The sequence below is a fragment of the Castanea sativa genome, chromosome 6 (assembly GCF_040712315.1).
Source record: "Castanea sativa cultivar Marrone di Chiusa Pesio chromosome 6, ASM4071231v1".
NCBI lineage: Eukaryota > Viridiplantae > Streptophyta > Magnoliopsida > Fagales > Fagaceae > Castanea > Castanea sativa.
In genome coordinates, this window is record NC_134018.1 from 30,941,558 (window position 1) to 30,969,550 (window position 27,993).

General features: G+C 33.1%; 1 protein-coding gene and 1 pseudogene across 1 annotated transcript; both read left to right on the forward strand.

The window, feature by feature from the left end:
- The first annotated feature begins 5,933 nt into the window (after window positions 1-5,933).
- LOC142638472 (lysM domain receptor-like kinase 3) lies at window positions 5,934-11,750 on the forward strand. Its single transcript, XM_075812498.1, has 12 exons — window positions 5,934-6,710; window positions 7,248-7,281; window positions 7,382-7,407; window positions 7,518-7,667; window positions 8,292-8,500; window positions 9,352-9,441; window positions 10,287-10,383; window positions 10,469-10,620; window positions 10,696-10,787; window positions 10,929-11,067; window positions 11,196-11,294; window positions 11,376-11,750. The coding sequence occupies exons 1-12, from the start codon at window positions 6,077-6,079 to the stop codon at window positions 11,475-11,477; spliced, it is 1,824 nt and encodes a 607-aa protein (XP_075668613.1). The 5' UTR covers window positions 5,934-6,076; the 3' UTR covers window positions 11,478-11,750.
- A 2,252-nt stretch (window positions 11,751-14,002) lies between these two features.
- Window positions 14,003-19,759, forward strand: LOC142641196 (lysM domain receptor-like kinase 3; annotated as a pseudogene).
- The last annotated feature ends 8,234 nt before the right edge of the window (window positions 19,760-27,993 follow it).

Sequence of the window (27,993 nt, forward strand, 5' to 3'; positions counted from 1 at the left end):
GATTATTTGCAGTTAAGTTGGCTTATCATATGGCTAGGGAACTCCAAACTGATGGCAATTGGGTAGGAACTTCAGGGGCCTGTGCTGAAAGGAAGATTTGGGCTGCAATATGGAAGCTTAAACTTCCAAACAAAATAAAAATATTTGGATGGCGAGCCTGTCATAATATATTATCGACTGTAGGGGATCTGACCAGGAGGAAAGTTTTCCAGGAAAACAAATGTCCCTTATGCACAAGAGAGTTGGAATCAACGGTCCATGCTTTGTGGGATTGTTCTGCGGTTCAAGATGTTTGGGCTGGCAGCATTCGAAAATTGTAGAAAAGTATACACGGGCAGCCAAATATGAAGCAGTCGATGGAGGATTTGTTGGAGTGCCTCACATTGGATGAAATGGATTTGTTCTAGGCTCAAGCGTGGTTCATATGGAATTAGAAGAACTGTGTGGTACATGGAGTAAATTGAAGGACCCGAATTGCATAAATAAAAGAGCAGAGGAGTATATTGAAGAATTTAAACAAGCCCAAAATCACTTGACTGTTTAGACTAGGCAGCCACTCAGTGGAGATGTTTGGCAATCTCCACCACAATCGGAATACAAACTAAATTTTGATGCAACACTTTTTTCGAGCTTGGACAGATCAGGCTATAGAGCAATAATTCGAAATGACAAGGGAGAAGTCATGGCTGCTATGACTGCTAGTGGACCGAAGGTGGGTACAAGTGATGAGGTTGAATTGCTTGCCTGCAAAAGAGATTGAATTTGTTGTGGATGCTGGGTTCTCAAGGTTTATAATTGAGGGAGATAATAGTAATGCAATCCAAGCCATCTCTTCTCCATTAGAAAATTATTCAATGTTTGGGAATGCTATTAATGATATTAGGCATTTGATTTGGGGGTTACAGTGGACTAGAGTTTGTTGCATTACAAGAGGAGCAAATAAGGTGGCACATGCATTAGCTCAATATGCTAGGAATACATTAGATGGGGATTTGTATTGGTTGGAGGATTCTCTCCCCTGCCAGCCTTAGAAGCCTAGTATCATGATTCTTTATCAATTTGAATGAATGAACATTTTCCTTTAAAAAAAAAATACTTCAATTATCTTTATAAAAAAATACAAAATTACTTTTTCCAAAAAATACCACAACCTCGTGTAAAAACTATTCATTCTTATTCCGAAAATTTTATGATTTTTTTTAATTCATTAAAACATTCCAAAATTTTTACATTACTTTACTTCTTCTTCTTTTTATATTATTTTTAAGTATTATAATACTAAAATAAAAAATTAAATAAAAAAAAAGAGTATTATTACACGTGTAAAAGATGTCTGTAATGGGAGTACCAAGAATGTTCTGTCAGATAGAGACAGTGGTCGCTAGTGAGTGGGAATTAAAAAAGGGTGCTGTTAACGGGTGTTGTACAGCACCCGTTAGTGTGATAAAATTTAAAATAAACTATTCACTTTTTTTTAGGGATATGAAAAAAGCTGGATATGTATTAATTGTGTGTTAGTTTAGATGGAGAAAGTCAAATCATTTTGCAACCTGACCAAAATGCCCTTGAATCCAAAATTGAAAAAACGTGTTCTTTATCTCTAGATTACCCTTAGCCTTATTATGAACTTCCAAATTTATCCCCACTCTACAACCACAAAATACACAGAAATGGCATATAGAGAAAATCATAGCAACATCTGGGTATGGACAAGGACCTTCCATCTGACCATCACTGATCTCATTCTAACATCAGATTTGTCATCTTTCTCTCATGTCTGTAGGCAGGGCAATACGATTGCTCATGCTCTGGCCCAAAAAGCTAGACATTGTTCTCCTATTTCAATTTGGTTGGACTCCTATCCAACAAATATTTCATCTTTTGTAATAGCTGATTCTTCAGCCTTGTTTTTATAGTAATGGGTCTCTTTCCTAAAAAAAATAATAAAAAATCAATTCCAATTTGGTTTTGGGGCTACAGAGTGAGAGAGGAGTTGGTCTTGGGTGAAATTGAGAAAAATTAACTCTTAATGCTTTTCAATTGGTAGGTAAGAGGAAAGATGAGAAATTTGAGAGAGTGGGTTCTTTGGAGATATGTCTGCGTGGAGGAAAATAGAGTGGATATTGTAGAAAGATAAAAGTGGATATTGTAGAAGATGTGTTTGCATGGAGGAAAATATAGTGTAGAAGAAGAAAGAAGATAAAAGTGTGGAGGAAAGCAAATAAAGAAGATGAAGAAAGTGGATATTTGTGAAGAAATTGGTGGTTGAGAAAAAAGAGGGAAAAAAAAATTAAAAAAAAAAAGTGTGTTAGTGGGTGTTGGGTAAAGTTATAAAAATAAATAAAAATAAAAATCTGATTTGTCCATCAAAGTTGTCCATCCAAAAGGTGTGTCAGTGGGTGTTGGGTAAAGGTATAACAAATCTCATTATGAATCTGTAATCAGATTTGTCCATCAAAGTTGTCAAAATCTATAATCAAATTTCTTTTTTCTTTTTAATTTCGTGCCAACTAAATTAATAAAGGAAAGTAATGAATGAAGTTCATTAATTATAATCCTGAATCCACCCATACTACAATAGAGATATAGAAAATAATTAAGAAAATGAATTCATACAAAGTTATCATAAATTAATTAAGGAAATGAATACCTGATTTTTTTGGATTCAAAAATACAAGTTCAAGAGCTTCTACCTAACATTTCAAACAAAATATTGGATTCAATCCCATTTCACTTGAAGTACATGTTTTCCTTTTTTTTTGCACCATTTGAGGAAGTACAGGTCTCTTTCTCCGGACACATAGAGATGTTATGGCCAACATGCTTGCAAAGCCCACAAGTCTTCTTTTGCTTTCCTAATTCTCTTCTGCCTTTCATTCATTTTTGCTTTAGACGGCCTTTTGTCTTTCATAGCGGAGGACAATTAAGGAAACAATCTCCATCAATCACACCATTTACATTGGCATCAACCACATTTTTCTTACCTACTAAATTTCCATCATCCAATACTAGCGATTCTTTTTCACTTAATGAGGCTTCACAACACCAACGAGATGGTAAATACAATGGTGGAATATGGTAACAATCTCTGTGAAGGAATACACTAAGAATGTGACGACAAAGTATATCCCAAAATTTAAAATGCTTGCAACTACAATTAGTCATCTTATCATCCCATAAGACCTTGTGCTTTTGACTAGTTTCATCTTTATAATATTGTAGCACAAATTCAATACGGTTTTCTTGATGAACTAAATATTGTGTTGCTCTCTCAAACTCCTTTTGAAAATTTTTGAAAGCATAAGGTGTCAAAACATTGTGTGCTTGGTCTTCTAATGGTAACAATGTTCTTAAAGAAGAATCTCTAAATGTCCCTAACATTGTATCATGTGATTGTGTTTGCTCAATATCTTCAATGGCAAGATCAACCTAAGATTGCAAATAATAAAATAAATTAAAAACTTTTATATGACATATAAAGACTACAAATATTAAGGGTAAGTATTGACTTACTTGTTTAATGAGTTGCATCAAGTTTATGTGAGAACTAACAAACCATTTAATAAAGGCACTTATACTTTCCGATCTTCCGGTTGTTGTCATTCCACCAAAATAATGTCCTCGAAGGTAACATAGTACCCAAAAGTGCTTGATTTGGTATAAATCAATTACATGCTTGTTAGTAAGCATGTCATACTTTTCCATGACTTGAGTCCATTGACCCTCAAATTCTTCACGAGTCTAACTTGTATAACTTGTAGAACTCTATGCACCAATTTGAATATTGATTACGAAGAATAGATGTAAACCAACCATTAAACTTAGCGGTAATATGCCATATACAAAAGGCATGTTTTGTGAGTGGTAATTCTTTTGATATTGCCTCCGTAATCCATGGATCTTGATCTGTCAAAATTGCCTTGGGTTTTTTCTTCATTAAACATGCAAAATTCTGCTAATAAAAAAAATTATTAGAATATGTAAACATTTCACCCAAGAAACAAAACGCTAATTAAATAAAATGAAAAAATAGTTGTACAAATTTATAAGATAAATAGAGTACCTTCATTAGTCATCGAAAAGCACTAGTTGTTTCATTTCGAAAAAGTGCACAACCAAAGAGAATTGACTTTCCACGATTATCGACACCAACAAAAATACCAAAAGGCATATCATAAGCATTTACCTTGTAAGTAGTATAAAAAACGACCACATCTTTATATTTTTGGTACCAATCAAAACTATGAGGGTCCGACCAAAAAATATGCTCTAACCTTTTCTCATCATCGGTTGTGAATGCATATTGAAACTTAGAATTCCTTTCCTTAGCAATTTTACAAAATTGTAAGAGATCCATAGCATCATTCACAGCATGCATCTTTCTCATTTTCACATAAAGATAACGAATATCTCATTGAAAAAATGGAAGATGTCCATGTTTCAATTTTTTCTTAAGTTCCATGACACGTGTTATTTCTCTAATTGAAAGTCCAACTTCTTTGTATAAGAGAATGCAATTTTTATCATCTTCAGTGATAACTCGATTGGCTAGAAGAAATCGTACACTCAAAGGGGATAACAATTCATGATTGTGATCTACAACAAAAATAGTGACATGCCATTCTTTTGGAAAAATGTCTATTGACTTTCGCAATACAATAGTTAGACAAGCTTTGCATCCACATTTTAAAGACTTCCTATTTCGTTACTCTTTAGATGGATCCACCATTTTTAGTGGTTACCTACCTTCCTGATAACAAAAGAAATTACGTCTTCCTATTTCTCCATTTTTTTTTTCTCTGAACAACCTTTTCGAATTGTAAAACCATTTTGATTTGCATAATTTTTATAGAAAATGAAAGCTTCTTCTTCACTAAGAAAACATTGACCAACAAAAGGCTCAAATTCATTTTCTATTGAATTTATATCCTCATATTCTTCAATAACCCCCGTCTCATCTATTGGACATTCATTCCAATCAATTATTTCCCCTTCACGTGTATTATTATTTTTTCCATCATTCGGAAACTCATTTAACTCAACACAATTCCTTGAAACACTTCCATGAATCTCACTTGCAATTAAATCATCATCAATTTGTGCTATATTAAAACAAGAATTAAAAAAAAAAAATCAATATCATATTATACGTTAAATGAAATATGGATTACAAATAATAGAAAAAAAAAATAGTACATTCATGAGGTAGTTCATTTAAGTCAAAGTAATTCATTGGAACAAGTTGATGAGTCTCACTTGCAACTAAATTGTCATCCATTTGTACTACATTAAAACAAGATTAAAACAATCAATATTCAATATCATATTTTAGGATAAATGAAAAAAAAATTGATACAAATAAAATAAAATAATAGTTCATTCTTGAAGTAATTCATTTAAGTTAAAACAATTACTTTTAACAACTTGATGAGTCTCACTTATAACTAAATTTTCAACCATTGGTACTATATTAAAACAAGATTAAAACAATCCACATCATATTTTAGGATAAATGAAAAAAAAAAAAAAACATGATACAAATAAAATAAGATTAACCTCATATTCAAATATATTTTAAAAAAATAAAATTATTGTACCTTGCAAATAATTGTTTAATCCTTCATTCAACACTTGAACTTTTCTTCATCTTTTTTTTTTTTTTTGGAAGTGGGTTTGATAATGATAAAGTGAAAGAAAATGAGTTTAATATTGGTAAAGTAAAAGAAGTTAAAGAGTAAAATATTGATTAAATAAAATTAAGTGGGAAATAAAAAGTAAAATGGAGATCAATGTGTTAAAGAGTCATTTTTATCCTATAATTATTGTAGAAACCGAAGTGCACGCCTAAAATCAACTCCAGCTTAAAAGTAAAAGTTTGCTAATTTCCTCTTCAGCTGAAAAGTACACGTATAACATTAACAGGAGCTGGCCTTCACCTGTTAGCAAAGTCCATTAAAAAAATAGAAAAGTCAAACCATTCAAAATGATCTCTTTCTTTCCCGATTCCAATGACCAAAATCTGACTTATTGATTTTTCCTAAATCCCACAAATCAGGGTTCCATTTTTGCCAATCCGATGAAAGTCAAGTTGGGGATTTCGTTGTTGGTGTTGGTCTCAGTTTGTTTTTCAATAGCTGAATCCAAATGTAGCAAAGGATGTGATTTGGCTTTAGCTTCATACTACGTGATGCCGGAGACAAATCTCACTTTCGTAGCTCAAGTTTTGCAGTCCAACCTTAATATCAACCCTAGTACAATCGTCAGTTACAACAAGCAAACGATAGCCAATGAAAACAGTGTTCAAAATGGTGTAAAAGCCAGTGTTCCATTCCCGTGTGACTGTATCAACGGCCAGTTTCTGGGTCACATGTTTGAGTACACAGTTCATTCAGGGGTTACGTACAAGACGGTGGCACAGGAGTATTATGCCAATCTGACCACATATCAGTTGTTGCAACAGTATAATAGCTATGACCCCAATGATACCAATACCAATACCAATACCAAGTTGAATGTCATGGTCACATGTTCCTGTGGCAATAGCTTGGTTTCAAAGAATTATGGTTTGTTTATTACATACCCGCTTCGGCCAGAGGACACCATCGAATCGATTGCGTCGGCTACGAGTCTTAGCGTGGAGTTGCTGGAGGGTTACAACCCGGGAAAGAATTTCAGCCAAGGAAGTGGTGTGGTGTATATCCCTGCCAAAGGTCAGTTTATTTCAGTGAAACCAAATAGATTTTTAAGTTTGTTTGGATGAGTTTATTTTTTGGGGTTATTCTATTTATTTGGTTAGCTTCAACGTTATGAAGTCTCGTTTTCCCTCTCTCTCTCTCTCTCTCATGTAAACTAAGGTTATGTAAGCAGTAATTATAAACTTTTTATTTACAAGTCGTTGGGGTAATTGGTTAGCAATTCAGAAAATTTTTATGAGAAAAGAAAAAAAAAATTAATATTATGATAGTTTTTTTCGTTTCTCATAAACTTGGTGACAAAACTTTTTTTTAAATGAATTATTAACCCTGGCCACTTGTTAGCATGATCCATTTATTAATACTTATTGATAATGCACAAAAATAATGAGTGAGCTGATCGAATAGGAGAAGACAAGGCAATATTATCATGTATTTCATTGACTTTTAAGCATATAGAGAGAATACCCTTTTCCTTTCAAAATAGTTTCTGGGGAGTGGGGACCATGAATTTTCATTTGCTTGACATTTTTTCCCCTTTCTTTTCTATTGCAGATCAAAATGATAATTATCCACCTCTAGTATCAAGGTACCATGTATTTCATTTTTACCTTCATACAAAATGAAGCTACAGCTTACATCTATTTCTCATTTTCTAATGTTTCTTTTTCATTTTGTCCCTTTTGCAGCACAAGCGGTTTGGCCCTCTCCCACAGTTGGTTTTACAGTGATTAATTTTTCTTTGATTTTTGGAGACAAATATGAGATTGTAAAGTGGACAGTTGATACTACTTTTCTGCTTAATATTTGCTTATCAATAAGCAGGATTAGCAGCCGGAGTTATTGCTGGCATAGCTGTGGGAGCTGTAGCTATCCTGCTGTTACTTGCAACTTGTATATATTTCGGATGTTACCGAAAGATGAAGGTGGAGGCATTGTTGCTCTTTACAGCATCTAAGGGTCAGCATGGGCGTGGTATATTTATTTGTTCAGAACTCTTCCCCACCTGTCTTGTTAACTTTTATAGATATTTGTCAAAGAATGATTGCTTTATGGATCTACTGAATGGAAATGCTAGAAATCTCGATTAAATGAATTGAAAATCTTATTTAATCATCATCACATTGCTCATAGATAACTATAGATCTTATGCTTATTTATTATTAAGCATGCCCTTACAACACCCCCCCCCCCCTCCCCCCCACACGTCCCCCACCCCCTGCCCCACCCACAAAAAAAGCATCATAGTTCATAGTAATTTTTTTTGTTTTCATTTGTGAATGAATTTATCTGAAGTTGCTGACAGATATTACTATTTTAGTGAATGTGATTGTTGATTTTATTGGAAGAGTTTGCAACTTGAAACTCTCACTAGTGTCAGTACTTTGATCTATCCTTGTTTTCTGCAAAATAGTTTGCAAAGTTAACCTTGGACATCCTATTTAAGCAGCTCCACTGAATCCATTGTACTGTATATAAAGAATCATTGTGACTCATAGAAACAATGAAATTGTATGGATCTTTCTACTTCTTTTGTTCAATAAAATGGGAGGTTAGACATGATTTCACTAATTGTTTTTCCATCAATTTTATATTTAGACCCTAGACCTACCATGGGCAGCGATGCAGAATCAACTGGTCCTGCTGGTGGTCCAGATAAAGCTTTGGGATGTATAGGTATAACTATGCACAAATCAGTAGAGTTCTTGTATGAAGAACTTGCCACAGCTACCAATGACTTCAGCATGGCTAGTAAGATTGGTGAAGGTGGTTTTGGGGCTGTTTATTATGCAGAGTTGAGAGGCAAGGTTTGTAGCCACATGTATTTTTATTCATCATAGGCGGATTGCACATTAATCATGTACGGCAGATGCAAATTGATTAAGTAGTTGCTCTGAAACTTGACTAATTTTATTAGTTGAGAGTTTTGGTCATGTAGGTCTATATAAAATGATATGCTAGTCCCTCTACATAGCAGGTTTGCAACCTTTCATGAAATTTGATGACAAATCTTTTAGGGATAGATGTCAAATAGGAACAAAATGCCAATCCTTTTAGAAGGGAGATGGTGAGAACTTTGAATTTCAATTTCAATTTTTAACCAATTAAGAAGAGGTTGGGAACAAAATTACTAAAGCACATATAAAGGTTCAAGGTGAAGACTACGTTGCAAAATGAATAGCTGAATAGATCAAATGACTTCATGTAACTGTTGTATTCTTATCTGAATATGTGCTTTATGATATATTGTTGAATATTTTAGCTACTCTAAAGTAAAAATTTTGAGGTTGATTGTAAGAAAAAATTTAGTACAGAAGTCAAGTTGGACAAATTGGTATATATGGAATTTGCAAAGTTAGCTCCAGGTTGGATGTATGAGGGTAATAGAGTAGGGTTCAGCACCCAATCTGGAGAAGTGGGAGTGGATGAGAAATTAATCCAAAAAATGAGAAAAATGGATGCACAGTTCAGTCAGTCTTTAGCGTTTGCTCAGGTTAAATATGAAATATACACTTATCAACATCTATGCTCTATGTTGCGTGTTACATTTGTCATTACTCTATATTGATGGCTAAGCAGGCACATCAGCTTTTAGCCATGTCATCTTGTTGTCAGTTCACTTTCCTAACAGTCCCTCCCCATCACTCAATTTGTGCAGAAAGCTGCAATCAAGAAGATGGATATGCAAGCATCCAAAGAATTTCTTGCTGAATTAAAGGTTTTAACTAGTGTTCATCACTTGAACCTGGTAATATACCTTCTTTCCCTGGAACTTTAAAAATATATTCTTATTAAAGGTTGTATGCAAAGCACAAAGCTCCCATTTTTGTAGGGTCTGGGAGAGGTCATGGCAAGCAACCTTACCTCCAATATTTTTTTGGAGAGGTTGATTCAGGGTTCGAATTCGCAACTTGTTGCTTTTAGTGGAAGGCACTTGCCATCATACTAAAGGCCCAACCTCTAAAAATATAATGCTCATTGTTTGAAAAAAAATGAACTAAAGTATTTCCAATCATAGTCTTTGGAGAATTGTTCACATAAGCCAGAAGCTTTATGTAAATGTTCATTTATGTATCATATATGGGGGATATGATCCTCACCTCATTGCACTTGTCTCATTCTTATCTCATTTTTAAAGTGAAGCATCATTGGCCCATGGACCAAAGTTTACGTTGTATGCTTTTATAACCAGTAATTGTCTAAATCAGTGAATCATCTGTGCAATTATATACGTATATATGATTTTATTAAATGATCCCTTCACCCCTTTCCATCATGTTTATACTTTATACATGTACAAACACACACAGGTGCGCTCAATTAATATGTCGATCCAGAGTTAGCCATGCCATTTATTTATCCCTTTGCCAATGCCATCCATGCCCTAAATATGACCAAAAAAGTTTTTAAAAAAGTTGAATAATAGAAGCCCTTAGTGTTGTGGTAGTTGCAAGTAAGACCTTAATGCTGAGGTGCTAGAGGCTTGTATGCAGTAGTCATGTTATTTTCTCTGTTATGTAGACAGAGGTTTAAGATGTTTGATTCTTTTTTATCATCTGTACACTATATATTACTTACTATCAACCAATGCAGGTGTGCTTGATCGGTTATTGCATCCAGGGTTCTCTTTTTTTGGTCTATGAATATATTGAGAATGGTAACTTAAAGCAACATTTGCGTGGCACATCAGGTGAGATTGTATGTGCATAGTGATGATCTTTTTAAGTGATGTCACATTCAGATCAATGGTCATAATTATGTTTATATGTTTCTAGGGAGGGACCCGTTGACATGGCCTACTAGGATACAAATTGCACTTGATGCAGCCAGAGGTCTTGAATATATCCATGAGCATACCATTCCGGTTTATATCCATCGAGATATTAAATCAGCAAATATATTGATAGACAAGAACTTCCATGCAAAGGTTGCATTAGTAACTCTATTCTTGCTATGGATCTTCAAAAATGTGTTCACATTGTTGTATTGCATTATATTGTAGGTTGCAGATTTTGGGTTAGCTAAACTGTCTGAAGTTGTAGGTGTATCAAGCTCCACACAAGTCATGGGAACATTTGGATACATGCCACCTGAGTAAGTTTACTTTTTTTCGTAAAACTATTAACCTACAGGCACTGTTCTCTGATCCCCTGGACTTCTTCGTAAATGGGGAGGAAAAACTTTAGCTATGATTTCTGTAAAAAAATGGATTATTTTTACCTATCTTCTGCGCAGATATGCTTGGGGTGGAGATGTTTCTCCCAAAGTAGATGTTTATGCTTTTGGGGTTGTCCTTTTTGAGCTTATTTCTGCCAAGGAAGCATTGCTCAAGGCATATGATTCCACTTCTGAATTTCAGAGCCTTGTCGCCTTAGTAATCTTCTTTCCATCCCTCTAATTAAACAGCTGGATGCTATGCTTTTACTAGGCTTAATCATGTCTGGTACTATTCTAGGAAACCAACCTTGGCCATATATTTATTTTATTTTCTGTGTTTCATAGTTTAAGGATGTTCTTAATCAGCCTGATCCCAGAGAGGCCCTGTGCAAAGTAGTTGACCCTTGTCTTGGAGGTGACTACCCACTCAACTCAGTCTGGACGGTAAAGCAACTTATACAAAAACCTATTTTTACTTTTTAATGATTTCATTTCCAATAATTCTATAGAGATGTTTGGTTGCAGGTGGCTCAGCTTGCCAAAGCATGCACACAAGAGGATCCACAACTACGTCCAAGTATGAGATCTATAGTGGTTGCCTTAATGCAGGACAAGCCAAAACTTTGACAGAAAAATTAAACAATAACAAAAATAAATGACAGAAACCTAAGAATCAGTATCAAGTTTTGCTTGGAGTAATACTAAGGCTTTGTTTATTTAGGGATGGAAAAGTAGGGAATAGAAAATGGTAAGAGGATGAAAAAGTAAGAGGATAGAAAGAAAAAAAAATTAGTTCTCTCTCTCTCGTGTGTTTGGTTGGGGACAGAAAAGTGGATAGATAAAACTTTTTTATTTGGTTAAGAAGAAAAATAAGATAATAGACAATAGAATTTGTACAAATTTACTTTAATGCCTTTATTACATAATTTTTAAAAAATATTTTATGAAGGAAAAAGAAGTATTGTTGGAATAAATAAAAAAATAAATAAAGAGCTCAAACATTGGTTTTTTTTTTTTTTTATCACAAAAAAAAAAAAAAATCAATGCACATATAGTTTTAGGGTGTAGATAAGTAATTTTCTTCAAACCATGTTACCCCCATTTTTTCCCCAATTTGGGGTGTTGAATTTTGGTGGGTCTGGAAGGAAAACATGTGAGTCCCACTAAAATCTTCTCCCTCATCCCCTCTCAACCAAATATTTCCCCTATTTTCTCTCTCCCTCTCTCCCATCCCCATCCAACCAAACATCTCCCCTAAATATTATCCCCACAAATTAGTCCAACCAAACAAAACCTAAGTAAAAATAAATAAATAAAAAATAAAAAACAATAACTACTGAGAGTTGGCACTTTGATTGGTTAGAGTTGGTATCAAGCCATGGAGATAATCTCAATTGAAACTTTTATTCATCAAAAATAAGTTCTTGCAATAGGAGTATAATATTTGTTTATACATGAATACTAAATTCTAATTTTAATTCACATGAAAAAAATCTAATTGATATAGAAAACCCTAAGTACATTTTTTTTTTCTCTTTTTTTAGAAAACCCTAATTATATCATTACAAAGATAACCATATCTTTAAATAAATCCTAATAAACCCAATTAAATACTATGACCTAAAAATAAAATAATTTACTAGCAAACTTAAATGATACTAAATTAAAATAAATATTTCATTGTGTCTCACACATCATGCCCTAATTATACTTTCTTCCAAGTAAAGATTTGGATCTTGGCTCCTGTTATGAAAATCAATCTCTTGTCAATCTAATGCTTGGAAAGGTAGAAACATCTAATTTGTTAGTCCCAGCTAACTGTGTTAGCTATTAAAAGGATCAGTAATTCACCCAATAGAAGAACTATGTGGTAGTAAAATAAAGAAGTTGAAACTGTTGGTAGACAACTCGGCTGTTATTCTAAGGAGAAACCAAGCAAACTCTAGAGCATCTCAATGAATCCAAAAGCAACTAGAATTCATCTTTTGTTCTACTGCATACGGGAAGCTGATATACTAGGTTTAGCAATAACCTGAACTTCTATATAAAGTCATTCATGTAATAACAAACAAATATAATGAAATGAAATAGCAAACCGTGCGTCGTTTGTTATTAAATGTGCTCCTCCTTGTAGCAAACAAAATTAATTTTCTTTACTTATTAAAAGCATGTTATCAACCTACCCGTCCCTATGCTTCTTAACTAATCAAAAAAAAAATCTCTAGCCACTTACAATTACAATCTTGCACCCATCTTGGTATCAGAGTAAACTAACCATAAACTCTGGCAACAAGTTCTAGTGCATTTGCATTCACTTTCAACTATGTCCAAAACTTTGTTCCGGTTTTTACCAATGAGGGCTATGATTTTTGGAGCATACCAATGAAAACATTTTTCATTTCACAAGAATTGTGGGGATTTAATTGAAGAAAGCTACGAAGAACGTACAAGTTCAGAAGACTTGTCAACTTGGACAGCTAAGAAAAAGTAAAATAAAAAATTCAAGCCAAAAAAAAAAAAAAAAAAAAATGCAAGTTCTCTACTCTTCATCCACCGAGGGTAAGTAAAACTCTTTTTTGAACCTACTTTTTTTATAAAGAAATCACACTTTTATTTTTATTTTTTATAAATGTATAAAGAATTCACTTGTTTAGGTAAAAAATGTATAAATTACAAAATCTTCTCAAACCTTAATATAAGTTTAAAAATGAATTCAAAATTCAAATCCACCTTAAACCCGTTTTAAAAAGTTCTAAACGGGTTGGCTCTGAAAACCCAAATAATCAGACCCGTTGCCATATTTATTTTTTTCTTTAACAAAAGTTTAAAAAAAAAATTGATGAAATTTAAAAATTATTAAATATATGTAAGATGTATTTAAGGGGAAAAAAAAAATTTTAATCAAAACAAAAGCAAATGTTGACCGGTGGACCCTCACACACGCTCATGACTCGAGATCACTTGACAGCCCCCACGAGTTTAAAGTCTCAATTTAGTCTAGAAAACCGCGGGAATTTTCTGTAAGTCAATGGTAAAAGTAAAAATAAATCAAAGTGTTCAGTTTCAATTTTTCTCTTCCTTTCCCAATTGCTATAACCCAATTCTTGATTTTGCCGAAATTCCACAATCACGGTTCCAATTTTCCCAATAGAATGAAACCCAAGTTGAGATTTTTGGTGTTGGTGTTGGTGTTGGTGTTAGTTTGTTGTTCCATAGCAGAATCCAAATTTAACAAAGGATGTGATTTGGCTTTAGCTTCATACTACATGTGGAAGGACTCAAACCTCACATTCATAGCTCAACTTTTTCAGTCCAACCTTAACATCGACGCTGATACTATTCTCAGTTACAACAAGAAAACCATAAACGGCAAAGACAGTAATCAACAAGCTGTACGAGCCAATGTTCCATTCCCATGTGACTGTATTGATGGCAAGTTTCTGGGTCATGTGTTTGATTACACGGTTCAATCAGGGGACACGTACGAGAAAGTGGCGCAGACTTGGTATGCGAATCTGACAACGTACGAGTTGTTAAGGCAGTACAATAGGTATGACCCCAATATGATCCCTGACGAGAATGCAAAGATGAATGTGACAGTGACATGTTCGTGTGGGAATAGACAGGTCTTAGCGTACCGTTGCTGAGGAGTTACAACCCTGGTATATATTTCACACTAGGGAGTGGTGTGGTGTGGTGTACTTCCCAGGAAAAGGTGCGGCTTGTTTGTCAAACCTTTTTGAGTTAAATAATTATTTATTTATTTATTTAGATATGTGATTTAGGATTTTGTTCATTAGATTTATTTGGTTAGGTTCAGAGGTATGAAATCTTGTCTTCTTTCTTCTCACCAAAACAAAACAAAAACAAACAAACTTGTCTTTTTTGAGGTGTATTTGTATTTTTATATGCTACCTTTTTTTAATTTCTTTTTATATTTAAAAAAGCCAATGAAAATAACTCACCTCTCTATTGAATTAAAGTAACTAACAGTAAACAAAATCTGATAAAATTAAATTTGGTCTTCTCTAAACAAATTCTAGTTAAATTACACATATATGGTTTTCCTTTTTGACATTATTCTAGCATGATTATCACATTGGTGATTTTGACAGTGATTCCTTTTTGTTTTGTTTACCATGATGCACATTTGTCCAATTCCAAATTCTGTGAAAAGTATTCACTTTTTCCTTTGTCTATTGCACCAAGGGGCCACAATAATTATGCAATATTATGCTTTCCTTGAGTTTAAAGCATATCGAGATGATACCCTTTTCCTTCCAAAATAGTTTCTGGGGACCATGATTTTTTAAAATTAGCTTGACATTTTTTTTCCCATTTTTTTCCATTTGCAGATCAAAATGATACCTATCCACCTCTGGTATCAAGGTACCTTCTAAAAATTTTATTTTCATACTAAATGAACCTACAGCTTACATCTATTTCTCATTTTCTATTGTTTCTTTTCATTTTATCCCTTTTGCAGCACAACCGGTTTGGCCTTCTCCTACAGTTGGTTTTACAGTGATTATGTTTACTTTGATAGTTGAAGACAAATATGAGATTATAAAGTGGGCAGTTGATGGTGCTTTGTGCTTAATATTTGTTTATCAATAAGCAGGATTAGCAGCCACAGTTATTGCTGGCATGGGTGTGGGAGGTGTAGCTAGCATGCTGTTACTTGCAGCATGTATATATTTCAGATGTTACCGGAAGATGAAGGTGGAGGCATTGTTGCTCTCTTCAGCACCTGAGGGTGCATCTGCTCAGCATGAGTGCGGTATATATATTTTGTTCAGAACTCTTTCCCACCTGCTTTTGTGCTTCTAAAAATAATTGTCAATGAATGATTGCTTCATGGATCAACTGGTCTTGAAAATCATCTTTGTACTTAATTCCCTCTGAATGGAAATGCTAGAAATTTCAATTTAATGAAGTGAGAGTATCTAATCTTGTTTTCTGCAAAATGGTTGCCCAATCTAACCTTAGACATCCGATTTAAGCATCTCCTCTGAATTGTTTGAACTGTATATATAGAGTCATTGTGACTGATAGAAACAATGAAGTTGTATGGATCTTTGCTTTTTTTTTTTCTTTTTCTTTTTTCAAGTGGGAGCTTAGACATGAATTCACTAATTTTTTTACCTCTGTTTTTATTTAGGCCATAGACGTACCAAGAATAGACATGCAGAATCAACTGGTCCCAATGGTGGTCCAGCTTCAGGTCATATAGGTATAACTGTGCACCTATCAGTTGAGTTCTCATATGAAGAACTTGCCACTGCTACTAATAACTTCAGCATGGCTAGTAAGATTGGTGAAGGTGGTTTTGGGGCTGTTTATTATGCAGATCTGAGAGGCAAGGTTTGTATTCATAAGTATTTTTTTTCATCATAGGTGGATTGTACATTAACAATGCATGGCAGATTTGCAAATTAATTATGTAGTTGACTCTGTAACTTGACTGATTTTATTATTCAAGAGTTGTATTCATTTAGGTCTATAATAAATGATATGCTAGTCCATCTACATGGCAGGTTTGTAACCTTTCGTGACATTTGATGATAATCCTTTTAGGGAAAGATATCAAATAGGAACTCCATAGTGATTCTTTTAGATAGGAGATGGTGAGAACTTTGGTTTTCAATTTTTATTTTTTTAATCAATTAAGATGATATTGGGAACAAACTTATTAAAGAACATATAAAGGTTCAAGGTGAGGACTACTTAGCAAAATGAATAGCTGAATAGATCAAATGACTTCAGTAACTTTTGTATTCTTATCTGAATATGATTATATTTTTTGTCGGTTGTAGCTACTCTAAACTAGGAATGTTGAGGCTGATTGTAAGAAAAAATCTAAATATGGAAGTCAAGCTGGACAGAACAGTGTATATGGAATTTGCAAAGTCGGCTCTAGTTTATTTGTATGAGGTTAGTTGAGTAAAGTTTAGATACCAATCTGGAGAAGTAGAAGTGGTAATGAGAAAAATGGATACACTGTTCAATCAACCTTTAACCTTTGCTCATGCTAAATAAGAATTTGTACATTCATCAACATCTAAGCTCTACATAGCATTTTGCATTTGTGATTACTCCATATGGATGGCTAAGCAAGCACATCAACTTTGAGCTATGCCGTCATATTATCAGTTTTCACTTTCCAAACAGTCTCCCCCCATCGCTTTTATCTGTGCAGAAAGCCGCAATCAAGAAGATGGCTATGCAAGCATCTAAAGAATTTCTAGCTGAATTAAAGGTTTTAACAAGTGTTCATCACTTGAACCTGGTAATATACTTTCTTTCCCAAGAAAACTAAAAGAGCTTATTTCTTAAAAAGCTGAATGAAAGTTTCAACAATCATATTCTTTGGACATTATTTCCGGAAAATATAATCCGCCTCCCAAGAATTGAAATGATTGCAGACAGAAGGCAATTTTGGTTGGTTTATTTACTTGTAGTTGTGGTTATTGGGGGAATCCTAAATCCATTAACTAATAATAGTGATGCTCTGGCAGGATGGTTTTTTATTAGTCAGCTGTATATTAAATACAAGTGTGCATACAAAAAATGCAGTAGCCATGTTATTTTCTCTGTAGAGTGGACAGAGCTTTAAGATGTTTGATTCTCTCTTTTTTTGTCTATACGCTATATATTACTTACTAACAACCAAAGCAGGTGTGCTTGATTGGGTATTGCGTTCAGGGTTCTCTTTTTTTGGTCTATGAATATATTGAGAATGGCAACTTAAATGAACATTTGCGTGGTTCATCAGGTGAGATTACATATGTATGGTGATGATGTTTCTAAGTGATGTCAAATTCAGATCAATGGTCATAATTATGTTTATATGTTTCCAGGGAGGGACCCCTTGCCATGGTCTACTAGGGTACAAATTGCCCTTGATTTAGCTAGAGGTCTTGAATATATCCATGAGCATACTATTCCGGTTTATATCCATCGTGATATTAAATCAGCAAATATATTGATAGACAAGAACTTTCACGCAAAGGTTGCATTAGTATTTAGTAACTCGATTGTTGCTATGGATCTTCATAAATTTGTTCACATTGCTTTGTTGCATTGTAGTTTGCAGATTTTGGGTTTACTAAACTGTCTAAAGTTGGAGGTGTTTCACTCCCCACACGTGTCATGGGAACGTTTGGATACATACCACCTGAGTAAGTTTACTTCTGTCTGTAAATTTATCTAAGAGAGTAACAATTTCAGCAATGGGAGATGGGATTGGGGTGTTTTGCAGATGCGAGCTGCTCATAGAAGGACCCTATATAAGCTCAATGAGCAGCTATCTGGAGTTTTCTCTGCCAGTCTATAATTTTCTGACCAAAGGACTTGCATTGTGTGTGATTGATAAGCAATGTCCAATATTTGATACATATCTATGAGATTGTTTGGGCTTGACGATTTATTAATTTCACTAGTGGTTAATGGCATGGCAGCTGCCATCAAAAATTTGAGAGACCTGTCGTTAGTGATAATTTATGCTTTTTTAGGTGCCAGGGGCCCAGGATATGCCTCACTTTTGTCCCCTATTTCTGCCAATATTGTATCCTGTGTTACTGTTGATATTTTGTTCTTCTGGCCACTGATGTTCTCCTTGGAAATGGATTTCACAAAGATGAGTTCGCTACTCATTGTTTACTGATCCCAGGGACTCCTTCCTAATATGGGAGGAAAAACTTTAGCCACAATTTCAGTAAAAATTGGATTATTTTCTACCTTCTTTGCAGATATGCTCGGTATGGAGATGTTTCTCCCAAAGTAAATGTATATGCTTTTGGTGTTGTCCTTTATGAGCTTATTTCTGCCAAGGAAGCTGTTCTCAAGGCATATGATTCCACTTCTGAATCTAAGAGCCTTGTCGCTTTAGTAATCTTCTTTCCATCCCTCTAATTAAACAGCTTGATATGAAGCTTTTATTTGGCTTACTCCTGTCTAAAACCACTTTCAAAGAAATCAAGCTTGGACATATATTTATTTTATTTCACAGTTTGAGGATGTATTTAATCAACCTGATCCTAGAGATGACTTGCGCAAAGTAGTTGATCCTCATCTTGGAGATGACTACCCCTTCGACTAAGTCTGGACGGTGAAACAATACTCACACAAAAATCAGTAAGTGTGCGTTTGCGTAGCAGCAAGCCGCAGGCGTATGTGTATTTTTCCTGGGTCTCAGGTACTATTCACGGACCAGCAAGTACGGAAAAATCAGCAATAACTTTAAAACTAGGTCCCACTGGTACTATTCACAATTTAAAAATTATTTTACTACCGTGTTTTCAGCAATAAGTTTTTGATTTTCAACAATAAGCATTATCCAAACAGACTCCAAGTACTTTTTGGTGATTAATTTCATTTCCAATGATTCAATAATTGTTTGATAGTAGGCATTCAGACCGAATGACTCTATGAAATTACGTCGATACTTCCATATATTATGGGTAACGTAGGAGACATCTCTATTTTCCCCCAGGGGAATCCTTAGAATTACTACTTCTTAGCTTTCAATTTGCCTCTGACCATCAAATGAAATGTGAATAACCCGTCCTCCTCTCTTTGAAACAAGGGACGCTTCTGGTATTGTCGGTGCTTGAAACAATTTTGTCTTCTCCATATTACTATATCTCTAAAGTCAATAATTTTATACGAGGAACTACTGAACTCAATCACTTGCTGCTGTTACTCTTCAGCAGCTTGCCAACGCGTGCACACAAAAGGAGACGCGACTACGTCCAAGCATGAGATCTATTGTGGTTGCCTTGATTATACTTTCATCGACAGCTGAGGATTTGGAGGTTGGCTCCTTTTATGAAAATCAAGCTCTCATCAATCTAATGTTCAGAAAGGTAGAATGCAGATAGTGTAATATCTTTAAACGTCAGGGTTTTTCTTTCTGTGAGTATTATTAAGCCATTTCAATAATAGCATCCTCTGAATCACTTCAATTATTTCTTTTATAGACGGAATCAATCTCCATGCTAGGAACATAATTCCAGCCCCTTCGGGCTAAACCAAATATAGGTTTTGCAATAGCTGACTGCTGACCCTATTCTTGTTCCCAGCCATCTGTTAAGAGTCTGAAAGTCTATAAATTTGTAATAAGATTTGATTATCATAATTGTATCTTTTTTTTTTTTTTTTTTTTTTTATACAAGCATTTATACTTGTGGAGTGACGACCGCAGCAAAAGTACGTGGTGATGATAATATCTTTAAAAGAATGAGAAATTGAAATAATTAATTTAAAACTTAAAAGATTTTAGTTTTACAAAAAGAAAGACATAACACACTATAACAAAAGTTTGAAGAATATAGATCACTTCAAAAAAATAATAATAATAATCAAACACATCGAAGTTTCTAAAAAAAAAAAAATCCAAAATGATAGAATGATATATTTGTAGTGATAAAGAGATTAAAAAAAAAAAAAAAAAAAACTTTTAAAAGTAGTTCAATTTTTAAGGAGAACAAATTGTCTTCACTAAATTTTAAAGAATAAACTATATATTATACCGCATATTGGAAGTTTTTTTTTAGAGAGTTTCAACTTATAGTGTCTACTATTGATAATAACTCTTTATCATCATACCAAGATACCAATTAGTTTTTAGTGTAGGTAGGAACACATATTGGGAGATGTAAAGGTAAAAAGAGGAGAAAATTTAAAGAAAGTGTAATAATAAGTTAAGAAATTAATAATAAGAAGAGTTAAAAATAAGAAAGAGGTGATATTTTGACTGTTATATATTGGAGTTTGGTTGAACATGTTATATATTGGAGTTTAATTCACCTAAAGTGAGTAAATGTTTATAAAAATTAGGAAAAATTGGAAAGAAAAAGGATAATGACATTGCACTAATATGGCTAAACTAGAGAAACAATAATAAATGTTAAAATTAATTAATAATAGAAAATAAAAATTTATTGGAAAAGACAATCTAATTATCTTAAGGAGAAAACTATGATTAAGAACAAGAAGATTACATGATTATACAAAAATTCTTATAATGTTAACAATTGTGAATATACTTTGTGAATAATGATAACAAAGGTTAACAATGGTTAACAGCATAGTCAATCATATAATCTTCTTACTTTAAAATATTTTACATAAGAAAATATTATAGGCACGGATGAATACAATCAATACAAAATTTATTTTTTGTATAAAAAATAGAAGAGTTACATTCATCATGAGCCACCTTTTGGATTGTAGGGTAGAACAAATTGGCCAAATTTTCCATATTATACACATTTGCAAACATATTTATTAGTTAACATCGTTTTCAAACTTATTAGCAAACTAACATCTCGAATCTCTTAGACTCAAGTTCACTGTAGCAACTCGAATCTTAGAGCCTCAAATTCCATGTGCTGGCAAAGTTGAGGTGGAATAAAATCCACGTGGAACTCAAGTCTAAAAAGACTCGAGTTCCTACTTTGCATAAATAACAAATTTGATTAATGCAATTGATCAAAGAAGAAGAAGTAAAAAAAATAAAAATAAAAAGAATTAGAGGAAAGCCTTCACTTGGAGCATTTGCCGCCTGAGTTTAGTCTGAGCTGCTGCCTGGAGCCTTCTTCGTGGTTTGTGTTTTTGATCTCTTTGGGTTTGTTGCTTTGTATTTTTGTTTTTGATCTCTCTAGGTGTTCACGGTTTTTGTTTTGATCTCTTGCTTCGTGTTCCTATTTTTGTTGTTTCTTTGGTCTTTTGTGGGAACTTGTGGCTCTTTTTCAGAGGGAGAAGAAGAGGTTCAAAGAAGAAGAAGAAGAAGAAGATACTCACATGTTTTTTTTTCTTCTTTTGGTTTTCTTTTGTGGAACTCAAGTCTTAGAGACTTGAGTTCCACATGAATTCTTTTTCCACTTTAGCTGTGCCGCCTCATGGAACTCGAGTCAAAGACTCGAGTTTCTTCGCTGAACTTGAGTCTTAAACATTCGAAATGTCAGTTTCTTAAATAGTTTCGAAAACATGCTAACTAATGAAATTGTTAGCAAAATGGTCTTAAATTGCAAAAAAATCCGAACAAATTAGATTTGAGAAAATTTGTTTAAAATTAAAAGAATGATTCACAAATTCTATATATTTTTTAATGATACGAAAAAGGTTATAAATAGCTTTTATTAAAATGTGAATATTTTCACTAACTTACCTTTCAAATTCCTGCGAAAAAATTGTATTATTTATTAATATTAAATTTTATTTAAAAATATTATTAAGATGAATTAGCAATTATTTATTTTCCATTTTTGGATTGTAACGTTTCATGAGGAGATTTTATGAAGAAAATTTTATTTATTTGAATTTAAGTTCTTCCAACAATTATGAAAATTTCAAGCAATAATTTGAAACGTAATTCATGTTGTAGTTAATTTTTTTGATTGCATAGCTGTATGATGGAATTGGGTTGTAATTTATAAGTTGTTTATTTTTTTTTAATCATAATATATAAGTTGCTTAGGATTGAATGTTGCGTAATGTGTGATTTATGGAGTAGTCAATTGGTTTTTCATTATCTTTAAGTTAATAAAAACCTTATATATACTTTTTTTTTAGCCTTAGTCCAAATTGCTTTTAAAAAAAATAAATAATAATAATAATAATAATAAATTATCACGCGCAACATGTGGGTTTGCACTTCTTCCAACATTTTCCCTTCCTTTTTATCTCTTTATCTCCCCACTACCCTTTACTTTACTGTTACACTTTCTTCCTCTTTTTAATATTTTGACTCTTTTTCTCTCCATTTTATTTTGTATAAATTTGATATCATTTTCTCAATTCAGTCCATATTAATTTTTTCGCCACAAAACTATGAGTACTCTCTCTCTCTCTTTTGGTGGATTTTTGTTCTTTCTTATACATCTAATTAAGGTTGATCGCTCTTTTTTTCTTTTTCTTTTTTAATATGTGTTTTGGTATTGTGTTTTTTTTTTTTTTCCCTAATTTCCCATTAGAAAGTCTTCTCTTTCCCTTTAATAGCTTTGGTTGAATTTGAGTTTGGGTTGATACTTAGTTTCTTTTGGAAATAGGAATTTGAATATGCCTACTAATTTTTTGAATAATAAATTATTATAAAGTCTATTTTTTTATTCCTTTAGTTTCATTTTAATTTTGGCTAAGATAACATTGTATTTCTGTGATGTGAGGTTTGATTATTATGATAATTTTCTTATTCTTTAAGAGATGAGAAATAGGAATTAGAAATTTGAAACTTTATTTAAAGTTTACTTGTGTATTAGGCAAATATAATACACTACAATAAAAGTTAGAAAAATATGGTTCACCTTAAAAAAATATTAATCAAACACACACAAAAAAAAATTAATAAGATGATATATTTGTAGAGATAAAAAGATTAAAAAAAGTACTTGTAGAAATATTCTTAAAAAATAAACAATACATAAAATAATTGTTACTTTTTATATATAACACCTCATTACATAATGTTTATATTCCCACACACCGCGTGGGTCTACGGCTAGTGGCCTTAATAGTCAAGACCCACTCATTTCTTTGCTTTAAAACAATATTCCTTCACACTCATTCACGGTTTAATATAACTTGTTTCTTTGTTTTAACTTCCTAATTTTGATGTTAATCTAAATGCATCTAGAATAATGCTAGAGATATAAACTTTTTTATAAAAAAATTTACAAATTGCTGATGTGATGAGTAATTATTGGTAAATGAAAAAATAATGTTAATGATAGGTTAAAATGAAAACCAATAAAAAGCTAACTACATCAACAGTTTGTAAAAATGTTGTAAAATAGTTTGTCTATAGCATTACTCATGCATATTTGATTACAATAGTATCAATAATTAAAACAAGACTGCTGACTTTGTGCAGGAAATAAATTATCTAGAAGATACTGAGGAATAGAGGAAGAACCCAAAATTCAAAACAAAACCACGCTCAACTCTACTTAGCCCTGGACAATATGATCCATTACAATTGCTACAATTTTATCAGCCATCCTCAATTACCATATCTCCTTCATTGATCTATTGTATCTCTCGTCTTTCCTTCCAACATTAATAGAGCAATTACATTATAAATAATTAACTTTACTTTTTTGATAAGTTGCTAAGTGCAGCCAGATTATATGCAAATGTAATCTCACACTTTTTCAAAATGCTAAGGCTAAATTGCAAATTGCTGAAGATTCAACACAGACTGCTTAAACGACAGTCGTATGCTTGTTGTGGTCTACTGTAGACTGCAAGTCATGTATTTCCTTCCTATTCATTTTATAGTAACAACTAACAACACGTGATTAACTAAGTCCAGGTGTCCCTGTATGATTGGATGTCAATGTAACTGATTTCGGCGATCAAGTCTGTTAGGAGTTAGTTGTTTTCCCTAGCCTTTATTTTCTATTATACTATAACATAGAGGAGCTGTACAGATTGAATAAATTAAATTAATACAATTGAGAAAAATTCTCTTCAGTTCGATATGGTATCAGAGCTGCGAGTTGACACAAACCATTTCAATGACGTCAACTTCTTCAACCCCAACAATTGATGATTCTCACCCTCTGTGGAGAAAACCCTAGCGTTGTGTTTGTTTTCCAACTTGGTCCCGTCACGTGCAATGGAGATGTCTCTAATTGCAAAGAGCAAATTAGGGTTTGTAGATGGGACTCACTCTTAGTACAACTATGGTGCAAACCTAGACACGTTGCAACAATATAATTGCGTTTGGATTCTCCATTCTGTCTCACCAAGGATCGAAATGAGTCTAGTTTATTGTAACACTGCTCTTGAGGTTTGTAACAATATTCTTAGAGAGATATTTTCTCATGGGAATGGACTAAGAGTATTCCAGTTACAGAAAGACCTCGCTAGCATTTCACAAGGTGAAGTTTTTGTGAGTGATTTTTCTTCACTCAATTGATGATCCTCTGGGATAAAATTCATAACTTCAGGCCATTACCATATTGCCTAATGTCGCGGAAGTTTGAAAAAAACACACACAATACTCTCTTGATGGAACAGAAACTAAACTATTAGCTTTTGATAATAAACCTCAAATCCACAAGGGATTTCCCTGAATCCACGAGGAGAAGAAAACTGGAATCCACCAAATAATTAATTTGACAAAAAGGATGTATTTAATTATAATAGTCTGATTTGCCTCTGACGATACAAAACATATAAATATTAAGAAAAACGTCTAAAACCCTAATTCACACTAATTATGCGAATAGGTGACAAAATACCAAAATTTAACAAAAATGGCAAAATTAAGTTAAATGGAGAATCATAAAATACTGATCTTAAGGGTCGTCCCAAAACAAACAATACCTTATTTTTACTTTTAAACTAAAAGTTATTAAGGAAAAACAAATATTACTATAAATAACACAAACACTGTTTTCGAGGCCTTAATGAAGGAATTTGCCTAAATTTAATCAACGCTTATATCATGAGTCTGAATTAAAATGTCGTTTCCCTTTAACTTGCAAAATTTCATGCAATTCTGACACTATCGTCTTGATGGCCTCTACTGGCATCCCCCTTTAATTTTGTGTTGTGACTTCTGTCCCCCCTTACTAAAAAAGAACTCGACCCCGAGTTCCCACTATCTAGTTCATCAAGAGGATGATAATCATACAAGTTAGCTACATTGAAGGTAGAAGAAATGCTCATGCCTAGAGAAAGAGCAACCACATAAGCATTGTAGTTGATCTTCCTAGTAATCTGAAAGGGCTCATACTTCTTATCCTTCAATTTATTGTAAATACCAACAAGAACCTCTCCTTCCTAAGATAGACCAACACTAAATCTCCAACATTGAAGATCTTCTCACGCCTCTTCTTATCAGCAACTTCCTTGTACTTAGCATTTGTAACTTCAAGTTTCTATCTCACCTCATCTTGCATGGCCTGAATATAGTCAATCATATTCTCTGCAGCTTGACTCAATTCTGGAAGCTCAGATAAAGGTACCAAGTCCAAAGCGTATTTTGGGGGCACGCAGTAGACGATGGCAAATGGAGCCTTATTGGTGCTTTTGCTAACTGAACTGTTGTAAGCAAACTCTACTTGGGACAATGCAAGATCCCATTGCTTGGGCTTTGCTCCTAAAATACACTAGATTCCCTAAAGTGCAATTAACCAATTCTATCTGACCGTCATTCTGAGGATGGTTGGTGCTACTGTAATTCATGGAAGTGTCAAAACATTTCCACAAGGTTCGCCAGAATTGATTGATGAACTCGGTTTCCCAATCATAGGTTATGGACTTTGGCACTATATGCAAACACACAACCTTTTTAAAGAATAGATTGGCCACTCGAGTAGCATCTAAAGTCTTCTTGCATGCTATGAAATTGGACATCTTCGAGTACCTGTCAACCACAACAAAACAATATCCATACCTCACTGGGTTCGAGAAAGACCCAGTATAAAGTCCATAGACAAATCCTCCCATTGTGCTTGTGAAACTAGTAAAGACATGTATAAACTGTTAGGATATGTGTTCTTAAATCCTATTGTATAATGCTATGTATGACATTATATATGACTTAATGTTGTAATTAATAAAGTTGTTTTATTATTATCTAAAATAATGGTAACATGAATATTTGGACATTATCATATAGTCCATAAGATGCATAGTATGTGATTTATGTGAAAAGTTACAGAAGATATAAATCACATGTTCTTTGTAAACTCAGAATTATAGTTCATATTCAGTGATGAAATTGGGCATTTCATCTGCAAAGACTATAATATATCAACTAAGATGATTTGTCTTGATCATGGAAGTGAAGACTTCTAGTTGATATGTTGATATATTTAAAGAGTTACGATATATTGAATTGGACCGCTGTGAGATTTATTATTCTCCTAATGACTGTCAAATGAATAATAAATTTCACAACTTCTATTTACATAAACTGTTAATCCTGAGAGGATAATGAATCTGATCATGAAATGCAGGTTGCTTTGATATATCAGGAGTGAGATCTAAAGTTATGATCGAAACCTTAGTATGTTGGGCAGGCACATTTAGTGTTAATGGAACATATATTCTCAAGATATAATTTATAATTTCTTAACGGAGATATAAAATATTCTCTTGAGATAAGTTTAATGGATTTGGTTATTCAGAGTGTTAGGCCTAACCACTTTAGTAAGGAAATACTAAAGTATATATTTATAAAATTAGATTTCATAAATATATGATGAATAACTTAAAGAATTAAACCAGGTACTCAAGGATTAAGATGTAGTAATCTTCAAAGTAGCAGTTTACATTCATCACTTTGTATTACTATGAATATTTTATGAATGGGTTGCATGTATAATAAAGTTTTGAGATATAATTTATTAATAAGGCCTAGAGTGCAATTATATTTATATAGTGATATTAAATATAATGAATGCTAACTTCGGACTTATCAAGAGTTGACTGAAAAGCCCAAGGCCTATTGGAGCTAGTGTTTTATTGGTCCTTTTTGTCACACTCCAAGTCACACACTAAAACCCAATTGGAAGGATTCAAATCCTCTAGAGTTCTTAGGGTACTCTACCAGTAGAGTTCATTAAATCCTAACCACTCTTTAATGATTTAATGGTTTAGATTCTGCCATGTCAGCATTTCATTAATAATATTCTTAAAATAATAAAATAATGTTGTAAACAAAATAATTAAGATGATTGTTAATGAAATGCTGACATGGCAGAATCTAGACCATTAAATCATTAAAGAGTGGTTAGGATTTAATGAACTCTACTTGGTAGAGTACCCTAGGAACTCTAGAGGATCTGAATCCCAATTGGAAAGGCCCAATAGGCCAGCCCAATTAGATAATCAGTTAGATACAAATAGAGAAATATACAAAATTTTTATTTATTTATTAGAGATACATCATTGTGAAATAGTGTGTATGTGTGAGTGAAGCCACTCAATTATTCTCCTTTGGAAACTGATTGAGAGATTACACTTTTTAGGCGTAAAGTAAAATTGCAGTGAAGATTAAAAGTATTCCCAAGTACTTCTAATCTTTTGTTTTGAATTTTACCACACCAAGGTACGCTATCTTGTTCTTAAATTCTGAAATTTATATAATGCATGTTATCAATCATGAATTAAATAGATTCATGTT